We start from the raw sequence: 21394 nt of genomic DNA, 5'->3' as shown, positions 1-21394 counted from the left end.
TGGGTGTAGGAATAAAGAAAGAAATAATAAACAAGCAATGGGGAAAAAAGAAACGTCATGGGAATATGGGCTTTATTTTGGCTTTTCTGTAATTTCCAAGACATCATTCACAAAGCATGCTTCGTGTATCACATTCTCTAAGATTCTGCTTAAGTGTATTTCTGAAGCAGACAAGCTACATTTCATCAATTCATTGACCTTTCCATACAGTTCTAAAAATGCAAATTGTGGATCAAGACCAAATGGGAAACTTTCAGGCTTGAGAGAGGATCTTAGAGCGTATTTAGAGGCGGAATTCAAAAATGCTGGTTATTACGCTTTTGCAGCTCACCCCAGCAGCTAGCTCAAGGAGCCCTGACTTTGTTCCAAGAACCATTCTAAGTACTTGTGTATATTAGCTCATCTACTCCTCAAAACAATGAGGATGTGGCAACATCAGCTCCATCATCACCGCCGTCACCATGGTCCCCGGCAGCCGTATCACCACCAGCATCCTTCCCCCGCCTCCTCCTCCTCCCAGCGCGTTATCCCTACCAGCACTCTCATTCCATAGGTGAGGACACCAGGTAACAGCTAGTAGCACAGCTGCTTAACTAGGGCTTAACTCAGACAGCCTGGCTGTAGGATCTAGTTTCATCATGGCTGCCGTGTGGACTCAGTGTAGACCCAGCTCCCACAAGCGTCTGTAGACATACAAGTAGGATTTGTGTTTGATGTTCTGAACAGTCTTATTTTTCAGCATTGTCAGGAATACAGTTATCTAGCACTTAAGATTTCTAAATTAACTTCAGTGATGTATTGGCTCTGAATGGATGCGAAGGGGAGTTGTGTGTTAATATTGCCGACAGCCTCTTGAAGCCTCGTTTTCTCAGAGTTTTAGCCACAGAAGGGACATTGATGACATATGTAGTCTGATTCTTTTCCCAGTTTGTAAATGAGAGGAATTCTTCCACGAGTCCCCCAGGCAAAGTTAGTCATTTCCTGCTTGGTGATCCCGAAGCCCTTTATTCATCCTCTATATTTTAAGCAAATAGTATTTTGTAATTAATCTGTTTATACATTACTTCTTTCTATCCCCCACCCATGCCTCCAAGTGAGTTCTTCACATGCTGGAGCTGGATCTAATTTATTTTTGTCTCCCACCAGCCTGGTGACAAATGGCTGAATCATGTTGCCTGGAGAGGCAAAGGGACTTGCCCAGGGAAGCAGACCTGCAGTGGGACGGCTTTCGTGACTCCCCATCCAGTGCTTATCCCCCATGTGCTTCCAGAAATGTTCTCAGATGACCTGGATGCTGGCTTAAGGACCCAGTTTTCCTATTATCTTTCTCTAGACGGAGCTCACTTGTAAAGCAGTAGTCGTAGTGTTGCTGATGAGGCCGATGCCTGTCCTCGCGTTGCCGTCTTGAGGGTGAAACGAGACAGTAATAACTGGGAAAGCTCGGGAGCCCCTTCCACAAGGATGTAGACTGCGTTCCCCTAGTCTGCTACGATGTACGTGGGATTTACAAGGTATTTCCATACACATCGGAGCCCCCAGCAGGAGGTCCGCGGTGGAGCCCCTGGGGCCGAGCCCTGGGGAGATGAGAGCCCGGCTCTTGCGGGACCGGGACTGTGACATCCGTGCATCAAAATTCCATCCCACGTTTCGCTTTCTCACGATGCAGGCCTGGGCGCAGAGGGCTTTATGAGAACAGTGAGCGGGGGGCGCTCAAGTGGCTGCCGGGCTAGGGCAGCGGCGAGGGGCGTGCGGGTCCAGCAGCAGGAGGCTGAGCCTGCCGTGGCTTTGTCTCCACAGGTCCTTCCTCCCTGCCACTCGCAGGAAATGAAGGATGATACAGCCAGCTGCTGCTTCCTGGTCCTGTCATTCTGAGAGTGATTTTTTTTTTTGAAGGGTAGAATGCTTTATTTTTAAACCAGTGGAAAATACCCTCAGCCTGTTCCTTGTTTGTATTTCCTCAAAAACCCTCTGTACTCACTTGGGCTTTAAAGGGTGTGTGTGTGTGTGTGTGTGTGTGTGTGTGTGTGTGTGAAATTCCCATGATGCTGCCCGGCCTGGCTCACTCTCTGTTTTTCAACAATAGCAGAAAGAAAGCCAATTAAGACGGATTTTACTGTGAGATTGATGGCAGTCTAATTTAGAGGAGACTTAATTCCCGTCAGTGGAATTACTACCTCTGTTGTGTCGTGCAGGTCAGGTCTGCTTTTTCTTCTGCCCGTGGTTGTTTCTAGTGGATAAAGACCTGGATCATTTAAGAAAAACACTACCTCCTGACATGCCATGGTTCATGGAAAGTCACCATTAGGTTAGATGACCAGGATGCAACTTGGTGGGTTGGCTTGTGTAACCAGTGGCTCCATAAGTTAAAGTCGTAGGTAGAAATACTTTCTCTAATACCGATTTTTTTTAATGCCTAATTTAAGAGAAAGAGAACGTGTATGGGAGGGCCAATGGTGCCTCTTTTCAGAAGCATTAAAGGAAATTTATGTGGCAAAGTACAATTATAAGTATATAGTAAGTAAGGCCAGTCCCCTCATTAATTAAAACTATTACCTCTGGGGAGGTCCTGTTTGTTGGCTCAGCCGTAACAAACCCAACTAGTGTCTATAACGATGCAGGTTTGATCCCTGGCCTCGCTCCATGAGTTAAGGAGCCGGCGTTGCTGCAAGCTGTGGTGTAGGTTGCAGGTGCAGCTTGGATCCCATGTTGCTTGTGGCTGTGGTGTAGGCCAGCAGCTGCAGTTCTGATTGGACTCCTAGCCTGAGAACCTCCACATGCCACAGGTGTGGCCCTGAAAAGAAAGAGGTGAACTTACCTCTGGGAGTTCATCTCTAAAATAGGAGTGAGGAGTTCCTGCTGTGGTGCAGTGGGTTAAGAATCTGACTGCAGCGGCTGAGGTCACTGTGGAGGCACAGGTTCAATCCCCAGCTCAGTGCAGTGGGTTATAGGATCTGGTATTGCTATGGTGTAGGTTGCAGCTGCTGCTAAGATTCAGTCCCTGACCCAGGAACTTCCATATGCCACAGTAGCAGCCATAAAAAAATTAATAAATAAAATAAAAGGTGACCTCTGATTTAAGCCCTTAGCCTCCTCCTTAGCAGTCCTGAAATCATAGCTATGGCAGCACCGTATTCACAGTGGGTAATTTCTACATGTCGCATTTAGGAATTGGCTGGCCACGTGACTTCTAGAATTATGGTCACAGTTTATATTAAAGGAATTCAGAATAAAAAGGACATCGTCATAAGAATTTGAAGACGAGCTTATCCTGGATATTCAGTCTGCCTTTGCTACCGTCTCCTCGTGAAAATAAGTACAGACGAGACCGTTGAGCTCTTGCGAGGCCTGAGCGCGTACACCTGATGCTGTGGAGTCCTCCAGCTCTAACCCTGCTCTGCCGGGTCCTTGTTGCCCGTTCCTCAGCTCAAAAAATGAAGCTGACACGATTTCTTTGTCTTTTTGTCGTTAGTAGTAAAGATCCGATGAGTCGGAGTCCCTGCAAGTGCTTCTCCACCCCGAGGGGATGCTAGAGATGTTAGGTGACCGCTTACTGAGTGGCGCGGGGGTGTAAATTGCAAGGTCACTCTTTAGACTTTGCTCCTTGTGTCCCGAGGCAGCCTGTAACCCCTGTCTCCTCCACTAATAACTTTAATAACTTGTAAATGTGGGGGGGGGATTTAATCTCATCTGAGCCAGTCTCTAATTTAACGCAAGCTGACGGGGCAGGGATGGGCTTGGCAGGGCCAGTCCCATCTGGGCCTGGACCCTGGTGGACAGACTGCACCGCCTTGGTCGGACTTTCTAAACTTCAGCGTTTTTCTCAGTAAAGCCAGGGCCGCCGTCCTCCTGCTGGGAGAGGATGTGACAGCTTCCTGAGCTCACGATCAGCGCCGGGTCCCTCAGGAGGGGCGGTGTTCTCGTCTCCCGTGTGGTGGCGGGATGAGACACAGCCCAAGGTTGCCACCAAAGACGGCCACCCAGCACGCGTCCCTTCTCCTCTCACCTCCTTTCCCCTCCGGCCGGGGAAGCGAGAAGAAATGAAGCCGTGTTCGGTCCCTCACCCTCTCCTTAGGGATAATAAATAGTTCTCTTCCCACCTTCTTGCTTTCCATATAATCTGACTTGAGTCCTCTGAATGCTGGACCTTCAAAGGGAGTTTTCAGTGGGTGAGAAAACTGGCACTGTCCGGGTGTCTTGAACGTCCACAGAGCTCCTCAGTCATGGGTCCCTGCGCTGTGTTTTCTTTTCAGAGTTGTATGAGGTGTGGAATTATTTTTGCAAGGCCTCTCTCTTTTTTTTTTTTTTTCCCTTCGACTCCCCCCCACCCTCCCCGCAAAAGGAGCTTTTAAAGTTTTACCACTGGATAAGTAATATGAGGGGTAGCAAGGTTTCTGCTCAGCAGCTCCCTCACCCGAGGGAAAAGCAAACACGATATCCAAACTGTGTCTATGCATGGCCATGGAATTGTGAATCCTTCCATCTTTTTACCTTTAGGGGGTCATAACAGTATGCTGCCTCCTTGGGTTAGAGCCCCTAGGACATGTGGGTTGACGGCTGGCAATTTGACTTCATGCTCAAAATACGAAACAGACATGTGAGAAGCATCTCTGTAATACCTCTGTTTTTACCTTCTAACTCCTTACGCCTTTTCATCCTGGAAAAAAAGAAAAAAATACACCCTTCCATCAAAGCCGCCTCGCCTTCTTGCTGCTGCCCAGGCTTTTGTCCTTCTCCCTTTGGAGAAGGGAACGGTCCCCAGCCCACTTAGCGCATTGCCCGTCCCCGTGGACCAGGCATCTTCACGGAGAGCATGGGCTGTGGTCTCAGGGGACTCACAGCTGCAGGTCCAGTGGCATTTCCGTTCCCGCATGGACTAGCGTGACGTAAGGGATGCAGCTTCCACTCTGTTCCCGAAGTGTGTGCCTTCTCTGGTTGGCAGGACAGTGTTTGCGTGCTCCTTTTCCGCCTGTCCGCTAAATGTTCGCAATCCCCAGGATGCTTTGACCTTTTTTTTCTCCCATGTGGTTTCTCTTTGGGGAGGCTCATCTTCCACGTACTGATGAGTCATCAAATGTAATTTGACCTCAGATCCTTCTCTTGAGATGCAAGTCTACTGACTGCTGGATACCGCTTCTTAAATTATGCCAATTCTAGCCCTTCAGTATGAAAAATTGAATTTACCTGGAACTCATCTTGACCAGTAAAACTTTCTCATTCCCTTCCTCTAGTCAAAGGACATCCAAGAGGCATCATTTAGGAATTTGAAATTTTAGTAATTATGGTACCTGCTAAATGGCTGTAACAGAGACACCAAGCAAATAAGATGGATGTTTCCTGGGAGTTCCCTGGTGGTGCAGCCGATTGGGGATCCGTGTTGTGACTGTGGCCGCTCGGGTCACTGCTGTGATACAAGTTCAGTCCCTGGCCCGGGAACTTCCCCGTGGCACAGATGCGGGGCAAGGAGGGAGAGATAGAAATCCTTCCTATGTAACCGCAGCTGAGGGCCGGTTCTTGAACACATGGTTTCTGAGGTTGTGCCTGCTTCCCTGTTTTCTGGCCAGCAGGAAAAAGGATGGATGCGTCAAGTCACCTGTCACCTGGAGGTTACCAAAAAGTGAACAGTTACATCTTCTCACGTCCTACTTGCCCATCTTAGTCACACAGCCATCGCTGGTGGCAAATAGGTCTCTAGTTAGCAGAACACCCAGCTAAGCTGAGTGTCTGTTACCAAGTGGTTGCCAGGTCGAATGAGTTCTGGGAGGTAGTTAGTCGTCTTCATCACAAGAACAAAGAACTATGTTGATTCAAAAGCCAGACTAGGAGAAAATGAATGTTTTTTTAAAAACCTGACCTGGACCTCCTCTGGAAGGTTTCAGCAGTTGCAGTATGTGGGTAATAGGATTCAGCACTTTTTGCTTTTTTTCCTTCCCCGTCCAAAAAAAAAGGTGTGTTATCCAGGGTGAAGGATATACTTAAAAAGGGCAGTTTCAGAGTGCCCGTCATGGCACAGTGGAAAGGAGTCCAACTAGGAACCATGAGGTTGTGGGTTCAATCCCTGGCCTCATTCAGTGGGTTAAGGATCCGGTGTTGCCGTGAGCTGTGGTGTAGGTTGCAGATGTGGCTTGGATCCCTTGTTGCTGTGGCTGTGGTGTCGGCCTGCAGCTGCAGCTCCGATGAGACCCCTAGCCTGGGAACCTCCATATGCCGCGGGTGCAGCCATAAATGAATAAATCAATACCAAAAAATATAAATTTAAATAGAAGGGGCAGTTTTCTAGCTCTTAGCCTGACCTGATGCATTTGTGGTTGTTGGCCTCTGATACATGAGCATATACACAGAGTAATGCCTGGAGCCTGGAATTTCCCTCTGCGATTTTTCGTCTCCGTGTTTATGTTTGCGCAGTCACTATAACTTCAGGTAGCCTTTTATCACCATCTTCAGAACGTTTTCTGAAAGCTGAGGTTGACAGATTCCCTTTCTCTGGCGTTATCTTCCATCCTGCCATTGTCTGCCTTCCACCCTGCCGGGCTTCGCTCTCAGATGCGTAAATAAACATCACGCATCAACGAGCTGCATAATTTGGGTCAGTTTCTCGGCTGGTGTGGCATGGCACGCAGGTGCCAGCGTAAGTTGCTGTTTGCCGAAATGCAGAACCTCAGCCCACCGTGCAGGGCACCGCTCAGCACTGTTCCCACTTAATTCAGTACAGATATCATCATTTTCTCCCGAAATCCGAATGGCAGAAAGTATGAGAAATGTTCTTTAGATGGTTTGTGTCTCTGTGTGTATTTCCTCCTCTTCCTTTTCTTTTTTTGGATTCTAGATTTCTTTCTTTTTCTTTTTTCTTTTTTTGTCTTTTTGCCATTTCTTGGGCCACACCCACGGCATATGGAGGTTCCCAGGCTAGGGGTCCAATTGGAGCTGTAGCCACCAGCCTACGCCATAGCCACAGCAACGCGGGATCCGAGCCGCGGCTGCAACCTTCACCACAGCTCACGGCAACGCCGGGTCCTTAACCCACTGAGCAAGGCCAGGGATCGAACCTGCAACCTCATGGTTCCTAGTCGGATTCATTAACCACTGCGTCACAACGGGAGCTCCTGGATTCTAGATTTCTTAGTAGGAAGGAATTGCACTGTGGAACATGCTACTGTGGTAGATGGTCAGCTCCCATTCAGGGAGTGGTGAAGACCAGCCTGAGACATGGGTGACCTTGAATTGACTCTGGCGTGAAACATCTAGGATAGGATGTGTCTCCAGATTTTTTGCCTAAAAAACCATGTAGACGTGTTTCTACATCCACCTCCTGTGATATCAGACATGTCCAGTCCGTGTGGCTTATCCTTAGAGTGACAACTCCTGGCTTTTCTGGGAGCGCTCCGGTTATGTCTTACCCTGGCGTCTCAGCTTGTGTAGTATTTGTCACTATCAGAACTTGTCCATTTCATAAGGTGAACTTCATGTTTATGTTCGTTGCATGTTGCTGGTCTCGGCTGTCGCAGTTTTCCTGAGAGTCATAGTCTTACTTTGATGTCATTTCCGATTAGGGCTGTTTAGCCTAAATAGTTCTGGGCAGAATGGTGCAGTGGTTCATGCTTCGGCTTTTCCAGAATCCTTCAGGTAGGCATGGACAGATCTTTAAACTCTGGAAACACAGGGACTGTGTCTATCTTGCTCCATATGTATATGTTCTTGATACTGATCGCATTACCCAAACCAAATATTTGTTGGAAGTGTAAATGGCATGAACTTGATGGCTTCATGACAGCAGAGGTTTCCTGAAGTCTTCTCTGACAGGCAAGGTAAGTTCTCTTCAACTACAAATCCCTAATGCCCAGCACAGCTATGGTGTTTGAGAATGAACTGATGAGCGATTAAACAGCCACTCTCAATCCTGCCATTAGCAGCCTCTACCTCAGGCTATCAGCCAGACAGGAGGCACTGTCTAATGATGAGTTCTAACGATTGCCTGGGAAACTATACAGATGAGCACATTGGCTCTCGATTGTAATGATCTGTTTTTACCCTGGGGGCTCTTGAGAGAAAGCAAGGAGGATGGTGTTGAATCACTCCAGAAAGGACCACACCTCAGGAGGATACGCGCAGTCACTGAAGAATGTGCACCTTAGCTGACATCCAATCTCTGATACTTTAGTCTGGAATTCCCAGCAGATGTCCTAGGAATGGGTACCAGAGGGCTGAAACATCACTTCGTTTGGGCAGAGCGGAAAGCCTCGGGTCTGGTTGTGTTTCCTGCCTTGGGTTTACCCAAAGGCATGTAAAAACGTCTTCTTCTTTGTGGGCTGCAGTGTGAACCAAGCTGGGAAGCACCTCTAGTGATCTCTGCCATTAGAAAGCAGATACTGGAGCTCCCATCATGGCTCAGCGGAAATGAATCTCACTAGCATCCCTGAGGACACAGGTTCAATCTCTGGCCACACTCAGTGGGTTAAGAATCGGGTGTTGCCATGAGCTGTGGTGTAGGTCCCAGACCCGGCTCGGATCCCGTGTGCCTGTGGCTGTGGCGTAGGCTGGTGGCTACAGCTCCAGTGCCACCCATAGCCTGGGAACCTCCATGTGCCGCTGGCGTGGCCCTAAAAAAGACGAAAGCAAGCAGATACTTGAACAAATGCATTGGCCCCTTTGGCACTTGAGTATGTAACAGATTTTTTTTATTAGCAATGTTATTCTGGGCCACTTTTTCAGAGTTAAGTAGATGCATGCTTAGCAGAAAGTAAATAGCCAAAAATCTCCAAGGTCGGAGATCTCAATGTAATCTTCAAAGAAGCTCATCTAAAATACGTCATAGCATACTGAATTATGAAGTATGCTGATTTTAATTAAAGCGATTTCTGTGTTGGTAAAGTAATTATGTACCTTCCCAATACAAAAAGGTTTAGGGATTTCTACAGACTGTGGACTGCTCACTTGTGACTCTGTGTTGCAGTTGCACTCATTCTTTATAACGGCGGAAATGTTATAAATTAGAGCATCATGACTGTGGCTCTCCGTTCAAACTCTGTGCGTTGGTTCTAATTGGGGGAAAGGAAAAGAGCATGAATTCCCTGGACATCTTTGCCAGCGAAAGGCTTCCAGTTAAACATCCTGGCAGACCTGCTTTTCTAAAGATCACTTGTAATTTTTCCAAGAGCTACGCAAAGTTGCTAAGTCCTCAGAAGCAACATCAAGTCCGTTGAATATGAATAAACCATTCCTTTGAAGGAGGACAGAAGTAATATTCTGCCAAGTGCAGCAATTTGTCAGGACTAATTCTAAAAGAAGGCTTTGTTTGTACTCCTCTAAAAGGCTAACGCTTTGGGGGAGTCCAGTCAGCCCTAAGAGAGCTTCTAATGGTGATGAGAATTCCGCTATCACAGATTATGTTGTCAAAGGCCAAGAATGGTTTTTCTGAGTTTTTGTTGTCCTTTATCACTGCAGTATTTGACCCGTTTTCTATCTATTCTCTTGAAGTCAACCATCCTGATCTTCGTTTTCTCCATCTTCTTTTCTTTTTTTTCTTCGTTAATTGTATTTTCACCCCCAAAGCCTTTGTGGTCATTTTTCCTCTCTGTGGCCACCACATTTCAAGCCTGGGGTTCCCTTGGGGCTCCCACCTTCCCCATTTTTGGACGGCTGGGGCCAGTGCTCGGGATGGAACATCCGGCCAGCATGCCTACTGTGTGCTCAGCATCACTCTGGGCGATTTGTGTATCTAGTCACAGGGATGCTCTATCCATCCCATGGATAGGAAAACAAAGGCCCAAGGTGACTCAGCGAGTGATGGGAGGCGTTGTTTGTGCTCCCATTTCACAGATGAATTGCCAAGAGGCGGAGGCGGGATGAAGTCTCAGGCAGGCTCACTGCGTCCGCCACGCTCTTATCCATCATGCTCCCAACTGGTTAAGAATTGGGCTCTGTTTTAAATGATTATCTCAGTAGAAGATGACTCTAGATCACATGGGCATAAATTATGCTATTTCTGGATTATCTTTGTACAGGTTCAAAGTACTTGGTTTTGTCCTCATACTGTTACCCCTGATATTTTTGCCTTAGCTTTACGGCTACCCCACTGTTTGGCTATTGTTTATTTATAAATAACAACTTTTTTTTGTTTGTTTTGCTTTAGGGCCCTAGGTGCAGCATATGGAGGTTCCCAGGCTAGGGGTCCAGTCCTAGCTGGGGTTGCTGACCTATGCCACAGCCACAGCAATGCCAGATCGGAGCTGAGTCCTCAACCTACCAGCTTGTGACAATTTTGGATCCTTAACCCACTGAGTGAGGCCAGGGATGGAACCCCAATCCTCATGGATACTAGTCAGGTTCGTTTCCACTGAGCCACAGTGGCAACTCAATTCATTTTCATATTGACCTAAAGAAAATGCAGTGAGGAGTCAAACTGGGCTGCCTTTCCCATCTTCCCTAAAAGGTATAATGGGCAACCCAGCCTGCGCCCTGCAGCCATACCGCAGACAAGCCCACGCCTGCGCCTGCGTCTGCGCCACTCAGAGCTCCCAGCTGGACATTGGAAATAGCTTTTGATGGTTTAGGGCCTCTTTCCCAGCATCATGAGGAGATGGGATTAAGATGGCGAATAGAAGGACTGGAGCTCAACTTCTCTCCTAAAAACAAGAAAATTCACAACTAAATGCTGAGCAGTCTGCAACCAAGTGAACTGGCAACCTTAAAAAAGATATCCTACACCAGAAGACAAAGAGGAAGACACATCAAGAGGTAGGAGGGGCAATTACATGATATAAGCAACCCCATACCTCCCGGGTGGGTAGCCCTACAGACTGGAAACTAACTGGTTCACAGAGGCTCACCTACAGGAGTGAGAGTTCTGAGCCCCACATCAAACTCCCACGTGCGGGGATCTGGCACTGGGAGAAAGACCCCCTGGAGCATCTGGCCTTGAAGGCCAGTGGGGCTTGTGCACAGGAGCTCCAGGGAACAGGGGGAAACGGAGACCCCATTCTTAAAAGGCATACATAGATTTTCACGTGCACTGGGTCCCAGGGCAAAGCAAAGTCTCTGTGGGAATCTGGGTCAAACCTGACTGCAGTTCTTGGAGGACATCCTGGGAAAATAGGGGTGAATGTGGCTTGTCATAAGGGAAGGACATTGAAGGCAAAGCTCTCGGGAATATCCAGCAGCTGCCTTTCTCTGGAGGGGGCCATTCTGGGAAAATCTGGCCCCACCCATCAGTCAGCACTGAGAAGCCCCACACCCAACAACAATCCAGGTGGGATCACAGCCCCGCCCCTCAGTAAACAGGCTGCCTAAAGACCCCCCTCTAATCCCATCCAGAGACAAAGCTCCACCCACCAGAGGGATTAGAATCAGCTCCACCTACCAGTGGGCAGGCATCAGCCCCTCCCATCAGGAAGCCTACAGCAAGCCCCCACACCAACTTCAGCCACAAGGGGGGCAGAAGTAAGAGAAGCTACAACTCTATTATCTGTAAAAAGGTCACCACACCAAAAACCTACAAAAATGAAAAGACAGAGAACTATAACTCAGATGAGGGAAAAAGAAAAAACCCAGAAAATCAGCTAAATGATGAGATTCTCAGCCTCCAGGAAAAGGACTTTAGACTGTTGATGCTGAAGATGATGCAAGACATTGGAAATAAACTGGAGGCAAAGATGGATACCTTACAGGAAACACTGAGCAAAGAGATATAAGATATAAAACTTAAACAAGAGGAGATGCAAAATACAATAACTGAAATAAAAAATTCACTAGAAGCAGCTAACAGCAGAATACAGGAGGCAGAAGAACGAATAAGCGAGGTGGAGGACAGATTAGTGGAAATTATGGATGCAGAACAGAAAAGAGAAAGAAGATTGAAAACAAATGAAGAGAGTCTCAGAGAACTCTGGGACAACGTGAAATGCACCAACATCTGTATTATAGGGGTGCCAGAGGGAGAAGAGAGAGAGAAGGGGACAGAAAAAATATTCCAAGAGATAATAGCCGAAAACTTCCCTCACATGGGAAAGGAACCCCTCACTCAAATCCAGGAAGCACAACGAGTACCATATAAAATAAACCCAAGGAGGAATACCCCGAGACACATATTAATCAAACTGACCAAAATTAAAGACAAAGAGAAAATCTTGAAAGCAGCTAGGGAAAAGAAACAAGTAACATACAAGGGAACCAATAAGGTTATCGGCAGATTTTTCAGCAGAAACTCTGCAGGCCAGAAGGGAGTGGCATGATATGCTTAACGTGATGAAAGGAAAAAACCTCCAACCAAGATGACTTTACCCAGCAAGGCTCTCATTCAGATTTGAAGGAGAAATCAAAACCTTCACAGATGAGCAAAAGCTAAGAGAATTCAGCAACACTAAACCAGCTTTACAATAAATACTAAAGGAACTTCTCTAGGCAGAAAAGAAAAGACAGCAACAGGAAACAAAAATTCCACACATGACAAGGCTCACCAGTAAAGGTACATATACAGTAAAGATACGAAATCATCCATGCGCAATTATACCACCTCAAAGCATAATGGAGGATTCTTCTTATTATTTTTTTACTGTTCTCAATATTAGTTTATCCCAGAAACCAGATTTTATTCACATGAATAATCGCAGGCTCTGACTGTAGGATTCTTACCGAATTATGTGCTGGCTCCCTTTTGATAATATTGCACATGAGCTTGTACAGGTCAGTACGTCGTGTGTGTGTGTTCTCTGAGTGCAGATGAAGACAAACTGGCTTTGGCTTTAAAACGGTGCCTCACCCGAGACGTACTGGAAGGAGACGGCCAGCCGTCCTCTCTGTGTTGATAACACCCCTGTTTTTCAGACTCTCTGGGCCTACAGGTTTCATAGCCAAGCATATGAGGGCTTGTATTTCTTTTCATTTCTTACACATAATCTGCCTACTTCTTAAAAGGCTTTGAAAAAAAGGAAAGAATAAAGGATTCTGGCCGATGGATGAGAGAGAGCAAAAAAAGGGGTTCGAAGGGCTTAAGAGAAAAGGTCCAGCTACGGTAAAACTCATATAAACGGATGTGGGTTTGGAGCAGTGAAGAGGCGACGTCGCAGACGTATCGGAGGCGTCGGGTCCCCTTTCTCGCCTGCACCCTCCCGTGGAGGCCTGTTGTTACCTCTGTGGCCTGTTTGCCCGGAAATCATCCCTTTTGCTCGGTTCTCCCTCCGTCACAGCCTCCTCCGCCTGGGCCTGGCGGACCGGAGAGAAAACCCGTGTTGTCCACCTGCCTGATCTCAGACAAGCAGGGAGGGTGTCTGGGTTTGCTGGAGTCTGAACTGGGGTGTGGGGGAGCCTCTTGGAGAAAAAGAACACAACGCTGCCGCCCGAAAAGCAGGTGCAGGCCGGGGCCTGTGACATGGAGGGTCCCGAAGCCCGAGTGCCCTGCATTCTCGGAGCTCTTCGCAGTTGACCGCGGTCTGTGTCCAGTTATACGGACACTCCTCTCCGAGGGAAAGGCGGGGGTCGGGCTTCGCTCACCAGGGCCCTCCAGGAACGTGCCCCGTGTCACCTCTTGGCTAGACCAGTCTGCCTTTCCTGATGGAGGGATGCATAAGCCAAGACTCAGGCTGGGAGCCAGGGTTTATAATGCACGTGCAACACGCAGCTGAACTTCTGCAGCCACAGCAAAGGGCAGACTCGGGGATGCACAGCCGTTTCTTAACATCAATGATGGGGAAAGAGAAACGTCTCTCTGCACCTAGTGGCGAAGAGGTATTTTTATAGGGTTCTTTTCGGGAAGCGCCTCATTTTTATTCAGCACAGTGAATAATAACAGTGGCTGATTTTATTAAGCACTCCCCTTGCTCTGGGCCCTTGCTCATCACGTTGGCAAGTACTCTGAGGTCAGGGTTTCAGGACTCCTGTAGGCTGCGCACACCCGGTGGGAGACGGGAGGACTTCGGCATCCGTTGCCCGTTGGGAAGGGCCGCAAACCCCCATGAGGACGCGCAGGGAGGCCTGAGACCCTGGAGGCTTCCTTGATGTCTCTGGCGCTGCCCCCGCCTTTCCCACCACTCGGCTCTGTGCTGAATTGGTGCTCGTCCCCCTCTGCCCCAGAGTTCCCGCCGGCTTTTCACCTGTTCTCCGTCAGGAGTCGGATCCCAGTCTCCTGTCCCGGGGAGGGTGTGCCCGAACTTTCTTCGTCTTTTGTTTTCCTGTGGAAAATTATAAGCCAGACGCTGTGCAGATGGTGTCTCAGAAAGAGTTACCTTCAGAATAACCTGTTCAGAAGAATCGTGTAGGGCTTTCCATCTGGACATTGAAGAAGGCCTGTCAGGGCGGATCAGTCTGACTCTGGTGTAACGAAGAGTGACCTTCTGTGTCACTGTCAGTAAGAGTGACAGCCTTTGGCTCCCAGGCTCCGTGTCTTCTGCGCCCTCCCTAGACTGCGGTTACAGGGCTGCGTGGTTCATTCCGTTCTTTATTACGTGCCTGTCCTATGCCCAGGCCCTGGGGGCTTGCGGGTAAAAGCAGCCCTTCTTCCTTTAGGTGAGGAGTCCGAACCCAGGTGGAGGGAGAAGGGGAGCCAGCCAGACAGACAGACCGATGGAGCTCACAGCCCAGAAGGCCGTGAGCACCTGCTGTCTAGCTCTGCCGACGTTTTTGGTTCTGATGGTCAGGATGGCTTAACAGACGGCCAAGCGGCCTTTTAAACGAAATAAGCCACCTGTCTAAGGTAAACAGTATCCGCACTGAGTATCTTTTCCTAACCGCCAGCAGTGCTCTGAGAGTTAGTAAGAGGAGCCCCCGGGCAAGGTGCTCCGATGCTTTCTTGCGGCCTTTACCAACCAGGAGTAAAAACCGGGAGGCTCCCAGCTGTCCGTGTCCAGAGCAGGCGCCCACGGGTTTGTGATGCGGAGGCTTTCTGTCCCAGAGACGCCTGGCAGGGAAGGTGGCAGGCTCCGGGTCCATGGAAAGTGCTCAGGGTGTCAGGGCACTCCGTCCTTGTTCCCGTTCTCTCTTTAGCCCAGTTCGAGGCATGTGCCAGGGACGCCGTAGAGACACAGATTACATGCGGGTGAACGTCAGTGAGAAGGGCCAGTTGGGGTCTGAGAGGTCTGTCTGAGCCATGGAAAGAAGCAGGGGATTTAGAGATGCAAATAAAGCTGCCTCGAGAAAGCCCACGGTTGCCTGGAGAACGGGGTGAAGTTAGGATTATCAAGGTTCCACCCGGCGCTTAGTTCTGGGCTTGGGATGGCTTTCTCTGGATCCTTTATCAAGGTCTGTTCGCTGCAGGCTCTCTTTTTAGGAGCCACTTGGACCATTTGCCCATTATGTGTCTTTTTCTGTTTGCGTTTCCTCCAGGCTGTTTCTCGGTAAGGACTTTCTCAGCAATGGCTCAGTTTTGTCCTTTTGGTGGAACAAACAGACCCGTTCCTTCTCCTTCCATATCCAAAGTATTGATTTTCTTTACCCCTATGAATTTTGGGTGTCTGGACTGGGCATGGTGTTACCTGCACGCAAGTGCTCACTGACTGTTGGGAAGCATTATGTGTGGCGAGCAGGTGGCTTGTGGCCTCTTCATGGACTTTACCTGGTTCTCCCTTGACTTATTTCAGGGAAGGATTTGAGAATTTCATCCTCCCCTGTCTGTTGGTTAATCTCTCCTTTGCCCTGTTTGGCAATAATAGAACATAGGACGAATACACAGGTATTAGTGGGATCTGAACTATGCTAAAATTAGAATTAATAAGTACATGGCAACAAAAATCATGTGTGATATGTCTAATTCTATGTATAAACTAGACATGTTCTGGATGTGAGTTATATAATCAGCATTATACTACCTTTTCGGGAATGCCCTCCGTATAAAAGCAGGGGATGGTATCAGATGAAAAGCTCCAGGACACTGCTTGGTCGACGGAAATAAGATGTCACCATTGCCGTCATCACCATCCCTGCTGAGGGCTTCTCTCCTTCAGGGGAGAGGGAGGACGTGATCGATGCAAAGGTGAATAAGAGGTAGTCTCTGCCCATGCGGAGCTCAAGCTCTAGCTGAAGACACCAGCGCTGGAAACATTATTTTTCGACAGTGGGGTAGGAGCCTCGGCAGAGGTAGGGCTTAAGCTGGGACTTAAGGAATAAGTCAGAGTTCAACAGAAAGGGAAGAAAGGCAGCGGGCTGGAGGAAATGGGGAGGGGGTGCACAGACCCCTTGGTGGGAGCAGCAGTGTGGACAGCGTGCTGGAGGAGAGGAGCCTTCTGGGGCTGGAGTCTGCGTGCTGGTGGTGGTTGTTCGGGCACTGACTCCCTTGCGGGGATGTGCGGGGCTGAGCTGGGGACCGTTCGGAGTCGGTACGAAGCTACAGGGCTTTGGTGCTGTGCTGTCTGCCTGCACCTTTGACCCCCTTCTTCTTCCTCTTCTCTCCTCTGGAATCAAAACCCGTCCCAAGTGCACGGTGCTGGAAAGCTACCATTGACGCTTTGCAGGCGGCGAAATACCACTCATTGCAAAGATCCCTCAGTTTCTTTGCTGGGTGGTCCTCGATGTTTATGCTGAAGGCTAGCCTAGAGTTTTTATTCTTCCATGGGCCCAGGTTGCCGTGGGGTGGCAGTTAGGTTTGATACAGTGCTCTTCTGCCCAACACTGTTTGTAGACCGGGAATAAATGTTCTTGAGGGATTTCGATGCTGATGATGCTGATGGTGAAGGCGGTCAAGACCCCAGGAAGTCTTTCGCTGACTGAGCATCACCTCTGGGTCAGGCACTGCCGCGTGGCAGTCGGGAAGGTGGACATCATCCTGTCCCCACGGAACTTCCAATCTCCCGGGGATCAGACGAGTGAACAGCTGGTCCTCCCGCAGGGTGATGAGGGCTGTGATGGACAGACGGACAGAGTGCTGTGGGAGCCCATCAGACTCGGGGTCAGGGAGGGCTTCCTGGGAGAGGCGGCAGCCTCATGAAGGGAAGTGGGGGAGAAGGGACCCGGGTAGAGGACACAGTGTGTAGGAGGAACAGAACACAAAGAAGAAACTAGAAGAAGAAAGTACTTTCTCCTCTAATGCTTTCACTGGCGTCTCTGTGATAATGCCTTTTGTTTGCCTGTCTTCTAGGAATGTTTACCCTTGCGGAAGTTGCTTCACTTAATGACATTCAGCCAACGTACCGAATCCTGAAGCCATGGTGGGACGTGTTCATGGATTACCTGGCTGTCGTGATGCTGATGGTGGCCATCTTTGCAGGAACCATGCAACTCACCAAAGATCAGGTGGTCTGCTTGCCAGTGTTACCATCTCCTGTGAGTTCAAAGGCGCACACGTCACCCGGGAACACCGACGTCACCACCAGCGTCCCGCCGATGGAACCCACCACAGACCAAGACCAAGACGTGCAGACGACACACGAGATTTCCTTCGGCACGTCCGCTGTGACACCTGACATACCTCTCAGATCCACACCCCCTCACACAGACTCCCCGGGTCCGGGCCAGGAGGCCAAGAAAGAGAAGAAAGACCCAACAGGCCGGAAAACAAACTTGGATTTCCAGCAGTATGTATTTATCAACCAGATGTGCTACCACCTGGCCCTGCCGTGGTACTCCAAGTACTTCCCATACCTGGCCCTCATACACACCATCATTCTCATGGTCAGCAGCAACTTCTGGTTCAAGTATCCCAAGACGTGCTCGAAGGTGGAACACTTTGTTTCCATCTTAGGGAAGTGCTTCGAGTCTCCCTGGACGACCAAGGCGCTGTCCGAGACGGCGTGCGAGGACTCGGAGGAGAACAAGCAGAGGATGACGGGCGCCCAGGCGCTGCCGAAGCACGTGTCCACCAGCAGCGACGAGGGCAGCCCCAGCGCCAGCACCCCGATGATCAACAAGACCGGCTTCAAGTTCTCGGCTGAGAAGCCCGTGATCGAAGTCCCCAGCATGACCATCCTGGACAAAAAGGACGGGGAACAGGCCAAAGCCCTGTTTGAGAAAGTGAGGAAGTTCCGGGCGCACGTGGAGGACAGCGACCTGATCTACAAACTCTACGTGGTCCAGACGGTCATCAAGACGGCCAAGTTCATCTTCATCCTCTGCTACACGGCCAACTTCGTCAACGCCATCAGCTTCGAGCACGTGTGCAAGCCCAAGGTGGAGCACCTGACCGGGTACGAGGTGTTCGAGTGCACGCACAACATGGCCTACATGCTGAAAAAGCTGCTCATCAGCTACATATCCATCATCTGCGTCTACGGTTTCATCTGCCTCTACACCCTCTTCTGGCTCTTCCGGATACCCCTGAAGGAGTATTCGTTTGAAAAGGTCCGGGAGGAGAGCAGTTTCAGCGACATTCCGGACGTCAAAAACGACTTCGCCTTCCTGCTGCACATGGTCGACCAGTACGACCAGCTCTATTCCAAGCGGTTCGGTGTGTTCCTGTCGGAAGTCAGTGAAAATAAACTGAGGGAAATCAGTTTGAACCACGAGTGGACATTTGAGAAACTGCGGCAGCACGTGTCCCGCAACGCCCAGGACAAGCAGGAGCTGCACCTCTTCATGCTGTCGGGCGTGCCCGATGCGGTCTTTGACCTCACGGACCTGGACGTGCTGAGGCTCGAGCTGATCCCCGAAGCGAAGATTCCCGCCAAGATCTCGCAGATGACCAACCTCCAAGAGCTGCACCTCTGCCACTGCCCCGCCAAAGTGGAGCAGACCGCGTTCAGCTTCCTCCGCGATCACTTGAGGTGCCTTCACGTGAAGTTCACCGACGTGGCGGAGATCCCCGCCTGGGTGTACCTGCTCAAAAACCTGCGCGAGCTCTACCTGGTAGGCAACCTGAACTCGGAAAACAACAAGATGATCGGACTGGAGTCTCTGCGGGAGTTGCGGCACCTGAGGGTGCTCCAGGTGAAGAGCAATTTGACCAAAGTCCCCTCCAACATCACCGACGTGGCCCCGCATCTCACCAAGTTAGTCATTCACAATGACGGCACCAAACTCCTGGTACTGAACAGCCTTAAGAAAATGATGAATGTCGCCGAGCTGGAGCTCCAGAACTGTGAGCTCGAGAGAATCCCACACGCTATTTTCAGCCTCTCCAACTTGCAGGAACTAGACCTAAAGTCCAATAACATCCGCACCATCGAAGAAATCATCAGTTTCCAGCACTTGAAGCGACTGACGTGTTTAAAACTGTGGCATAACAAAATCGTGACCATCCCGCCCTCCATCACCCACGTCAAAAACCTGGAGTCCCTTTACTTCTCTAACAACAAGCTGGAGTCGCTGCCGGTGGCAGTGTTCAGTTTACAGAAGCTCCGATGCTTGGATGTCAGCTATAACAGCATTTCCACGATCCCGCTCGAAATAGGATTGCTTCAGAACCTGCAGCATTTGCATCTCACGGGCAACAAAGTGGAGACTCTGCCCAAACAGTTGTTTAAATGCGGCAAGTTGAGGACCTTGAACCTGGGGCAGAACTGCCTCACCTCCCTCCCAGACCAGGTCGGTCAGCTCTCCCAGCTCACTCAGCTGGAGCTGAAGGGGAACTGCTTGGACCGCCTGCCAGCCCAGCTGGGCCAGTGTCGCCTGCTCAAGAAAGGCGGCCTGGTGGTGGAAGGTCACCTTTTTGACACCCTGCCGCTCGAAGTCAAAGAAGCGTTGAATCAAGACATAAACATTCCCTTCGCAAACGGCATTTAAACCGAGACAACACGTGCACATCCGTGTGCAGAAATAACTCCCTAGACTGCAGATGTACCCGTTATTGCAAGATCATGCATTTTAGGAGTAGATACATCTTGAAAATACAACACAGAGAGGATGCATAGAAGGCTGATAGAAGACATAACTGAATGTTCCATGTTTGTAGTGTTTTAAGTCGTTCACTTCCAAATCTTTTCTCTCTCTCTCTCTCTCTCTCTTTTTTTTTTTTTTTTTTTTTGTTTCCTTTTGGGGAAAGGGAAGGAAAAATTAGAATCACTAATCTTGGTTTCTTTTTAAATTGTTTGTAACTTGGATGCTGCCGCTACTGAATGTTTACAAATTGCTTGCCTGCTAAAGTAAATGATTAAATTGACATTTTCTTACGATACCACCTTTTTTTTTTTTTTTTTTTTTTGGAGGTGTCTTGATTGACTTTGCTTAATTGGTGCAATACTGCTTGAACTCAGACCGCTAAAGGCACATCAGGTCCAATCTTGTAAATTTAGATTTGCTGAAATATTGATTTATTTTTTGTTTTAATTTAAAGCACCTCAAATAAGCACTTCTTATGATATTTAACTGGTGCTACTGCTTCTGAGAACCCCGTGTTATGGATTTTACACTCTCGAAGGCCTGGAATGCAGTAAAGGTGTGTAGATCACTGAGGGAGTCTTGTTTGTTTGTTTGTTTTTTTAAGAATAAATAAGAAAAAAAATAAAAGAACGCTCTCCTTACAAACAGCTGTTTTTCCATAGTCTGGAGTTCTGGTTATGTGATGCATTTTTCTGTCAATACTATAGCGTTGCCAATAAATAGAAAATGTTATTTTAAAATAAATTTAATTACAACCAAAATAAAAATTTTAATGGCTTCATGGTGACCATCCTTCCAATATATCACCATTTGGAAGATACCACGAATTCAAAGCAGGTATCGTTCAGTTACTTGCCCTTTTCACTGTCGTGGGGGAAGGAAGGCTCTGTAGTTCACTGCCTTGGAAGACCGACTCTCTGCGTGCGTTTCCGTGACAGGACGTACTTCCTGTGCTTGCCTGCGCTGGGAGGGGTTTGTCCAGGAAAATGCTGGCAGAGTGTATTTTTTGGACGATGATTTTTCCTTCTTTCTTTAACTGACGGAGTGTCTAAATCCATCTCAGAAAATCGAAAATTCCCTGCCACCTGTTGGGGTGTTGGTTGGCAGGTGCGAAATAGGCCTTTCGTCAGGGGTGTTTTTCCAAGAGGAGAGAACGTTTTGGCACCTGCATGAAAAAGGAGTGTCTTCTCCATACACGAGTGGACTTACGTAATGAAACACTGGATAATCCCCTGTCCTACCTTAGCGTGGCTTGAAGGATTTTGCAGAGAACACAAAAAGATTGCTTTTCTTCCCCAAAATTGATCTCTGGGGCTCCTGGCCTGTCGCAAGTGGTGGCGAATCTTTGCCTGCCGCACAGCTTCTGAATCCCTTGAGAGGTGTTACCGCTAATGGGAAAGGCTGCGGCCACCGCGGCTGACCCAGCAACTGACCTCAGCTGCAGCACCCTGGCTACTCCCCTCTCCTCCTACAAGACCTGAGCTAGGAGACGAGCTTAGAAAGGCCCAAGTTTAGAAAAGCTGGAGGACAGTGGCACAGTTTTGGTGTAAGCGTCTCTCCTGCGTACGCATCTCTCACTTCCTTTGGCTTTGGCTGATGTGTTCACTGGTGTTGACTTCATGCACCTGCTTTGCACCTCTCCAGTTCAAGGAACTGGGGATTC

General features: G+C 48.9%; 2 protein-coding genes across 17 annotated transcripts in view; both read left to right on the top strand.

The window, feature by feature from the left end:
- Positions 1-20498, top strand: part of LRRC8D (leucine rich repeat containing 8 VRAC subunit D) — a 115958-nt gene extending 95460 nt beyond the window's left edge. For all 16 annotated transcript variants that reach the window (XM_021090297.2, XM_085024112.1, XM_005663699.4 and 13 more), the window contains one exon: positions 17057-20498. In XM_021090297.2, the coding sequence (XP_020945956.1) occupies positions 17059-19635 (2577 nt within the window). In that variant the 5' untranslated portion in view covers positions 17057-17058 and the 3' untranslated portion in view covers positions 19636-20498. The remainder of the gene's footprint in view (positions 1-17056) is intronic.
- Positions 20186-21394, top strand: part of LOC110260388 (uncharacterized) — a 34006-nt gene continuing 32797 nt past the window's right edge. Inside the window, exon 1 of the mRNA XM_085024150.1 lies at positions 20186-20287. The gene's annotated coding sequence lies outside the window, so the exon portion shown is untranslated. The remainder of the gene's footprint in view (positions 20288-21394) is intronic.

The sequence above is a fragment of the Sus scrofa genome, chromosome 4 (assembly GCF_054392235.1).
Source record: "Sus scrofa isolate SSC_HxYL_T2T_F1_AM1 chromosome 4, Sscrofa_HxYL_maternal_Yorkshire_Landrace_v2.0, whole genome shotgun sequence".
NCBI classification, from domain to species: domain Eukaryota; kingdom Metazoa; phylum Chordata; class Mammalia; order Artiodactyla; family Suidae; genus Sus; species Sus scrofa.
Note: the sequence above shows the minus strand (reverse complement) of the source record. Positions and strands in the feature narration are given on the sequence as shown.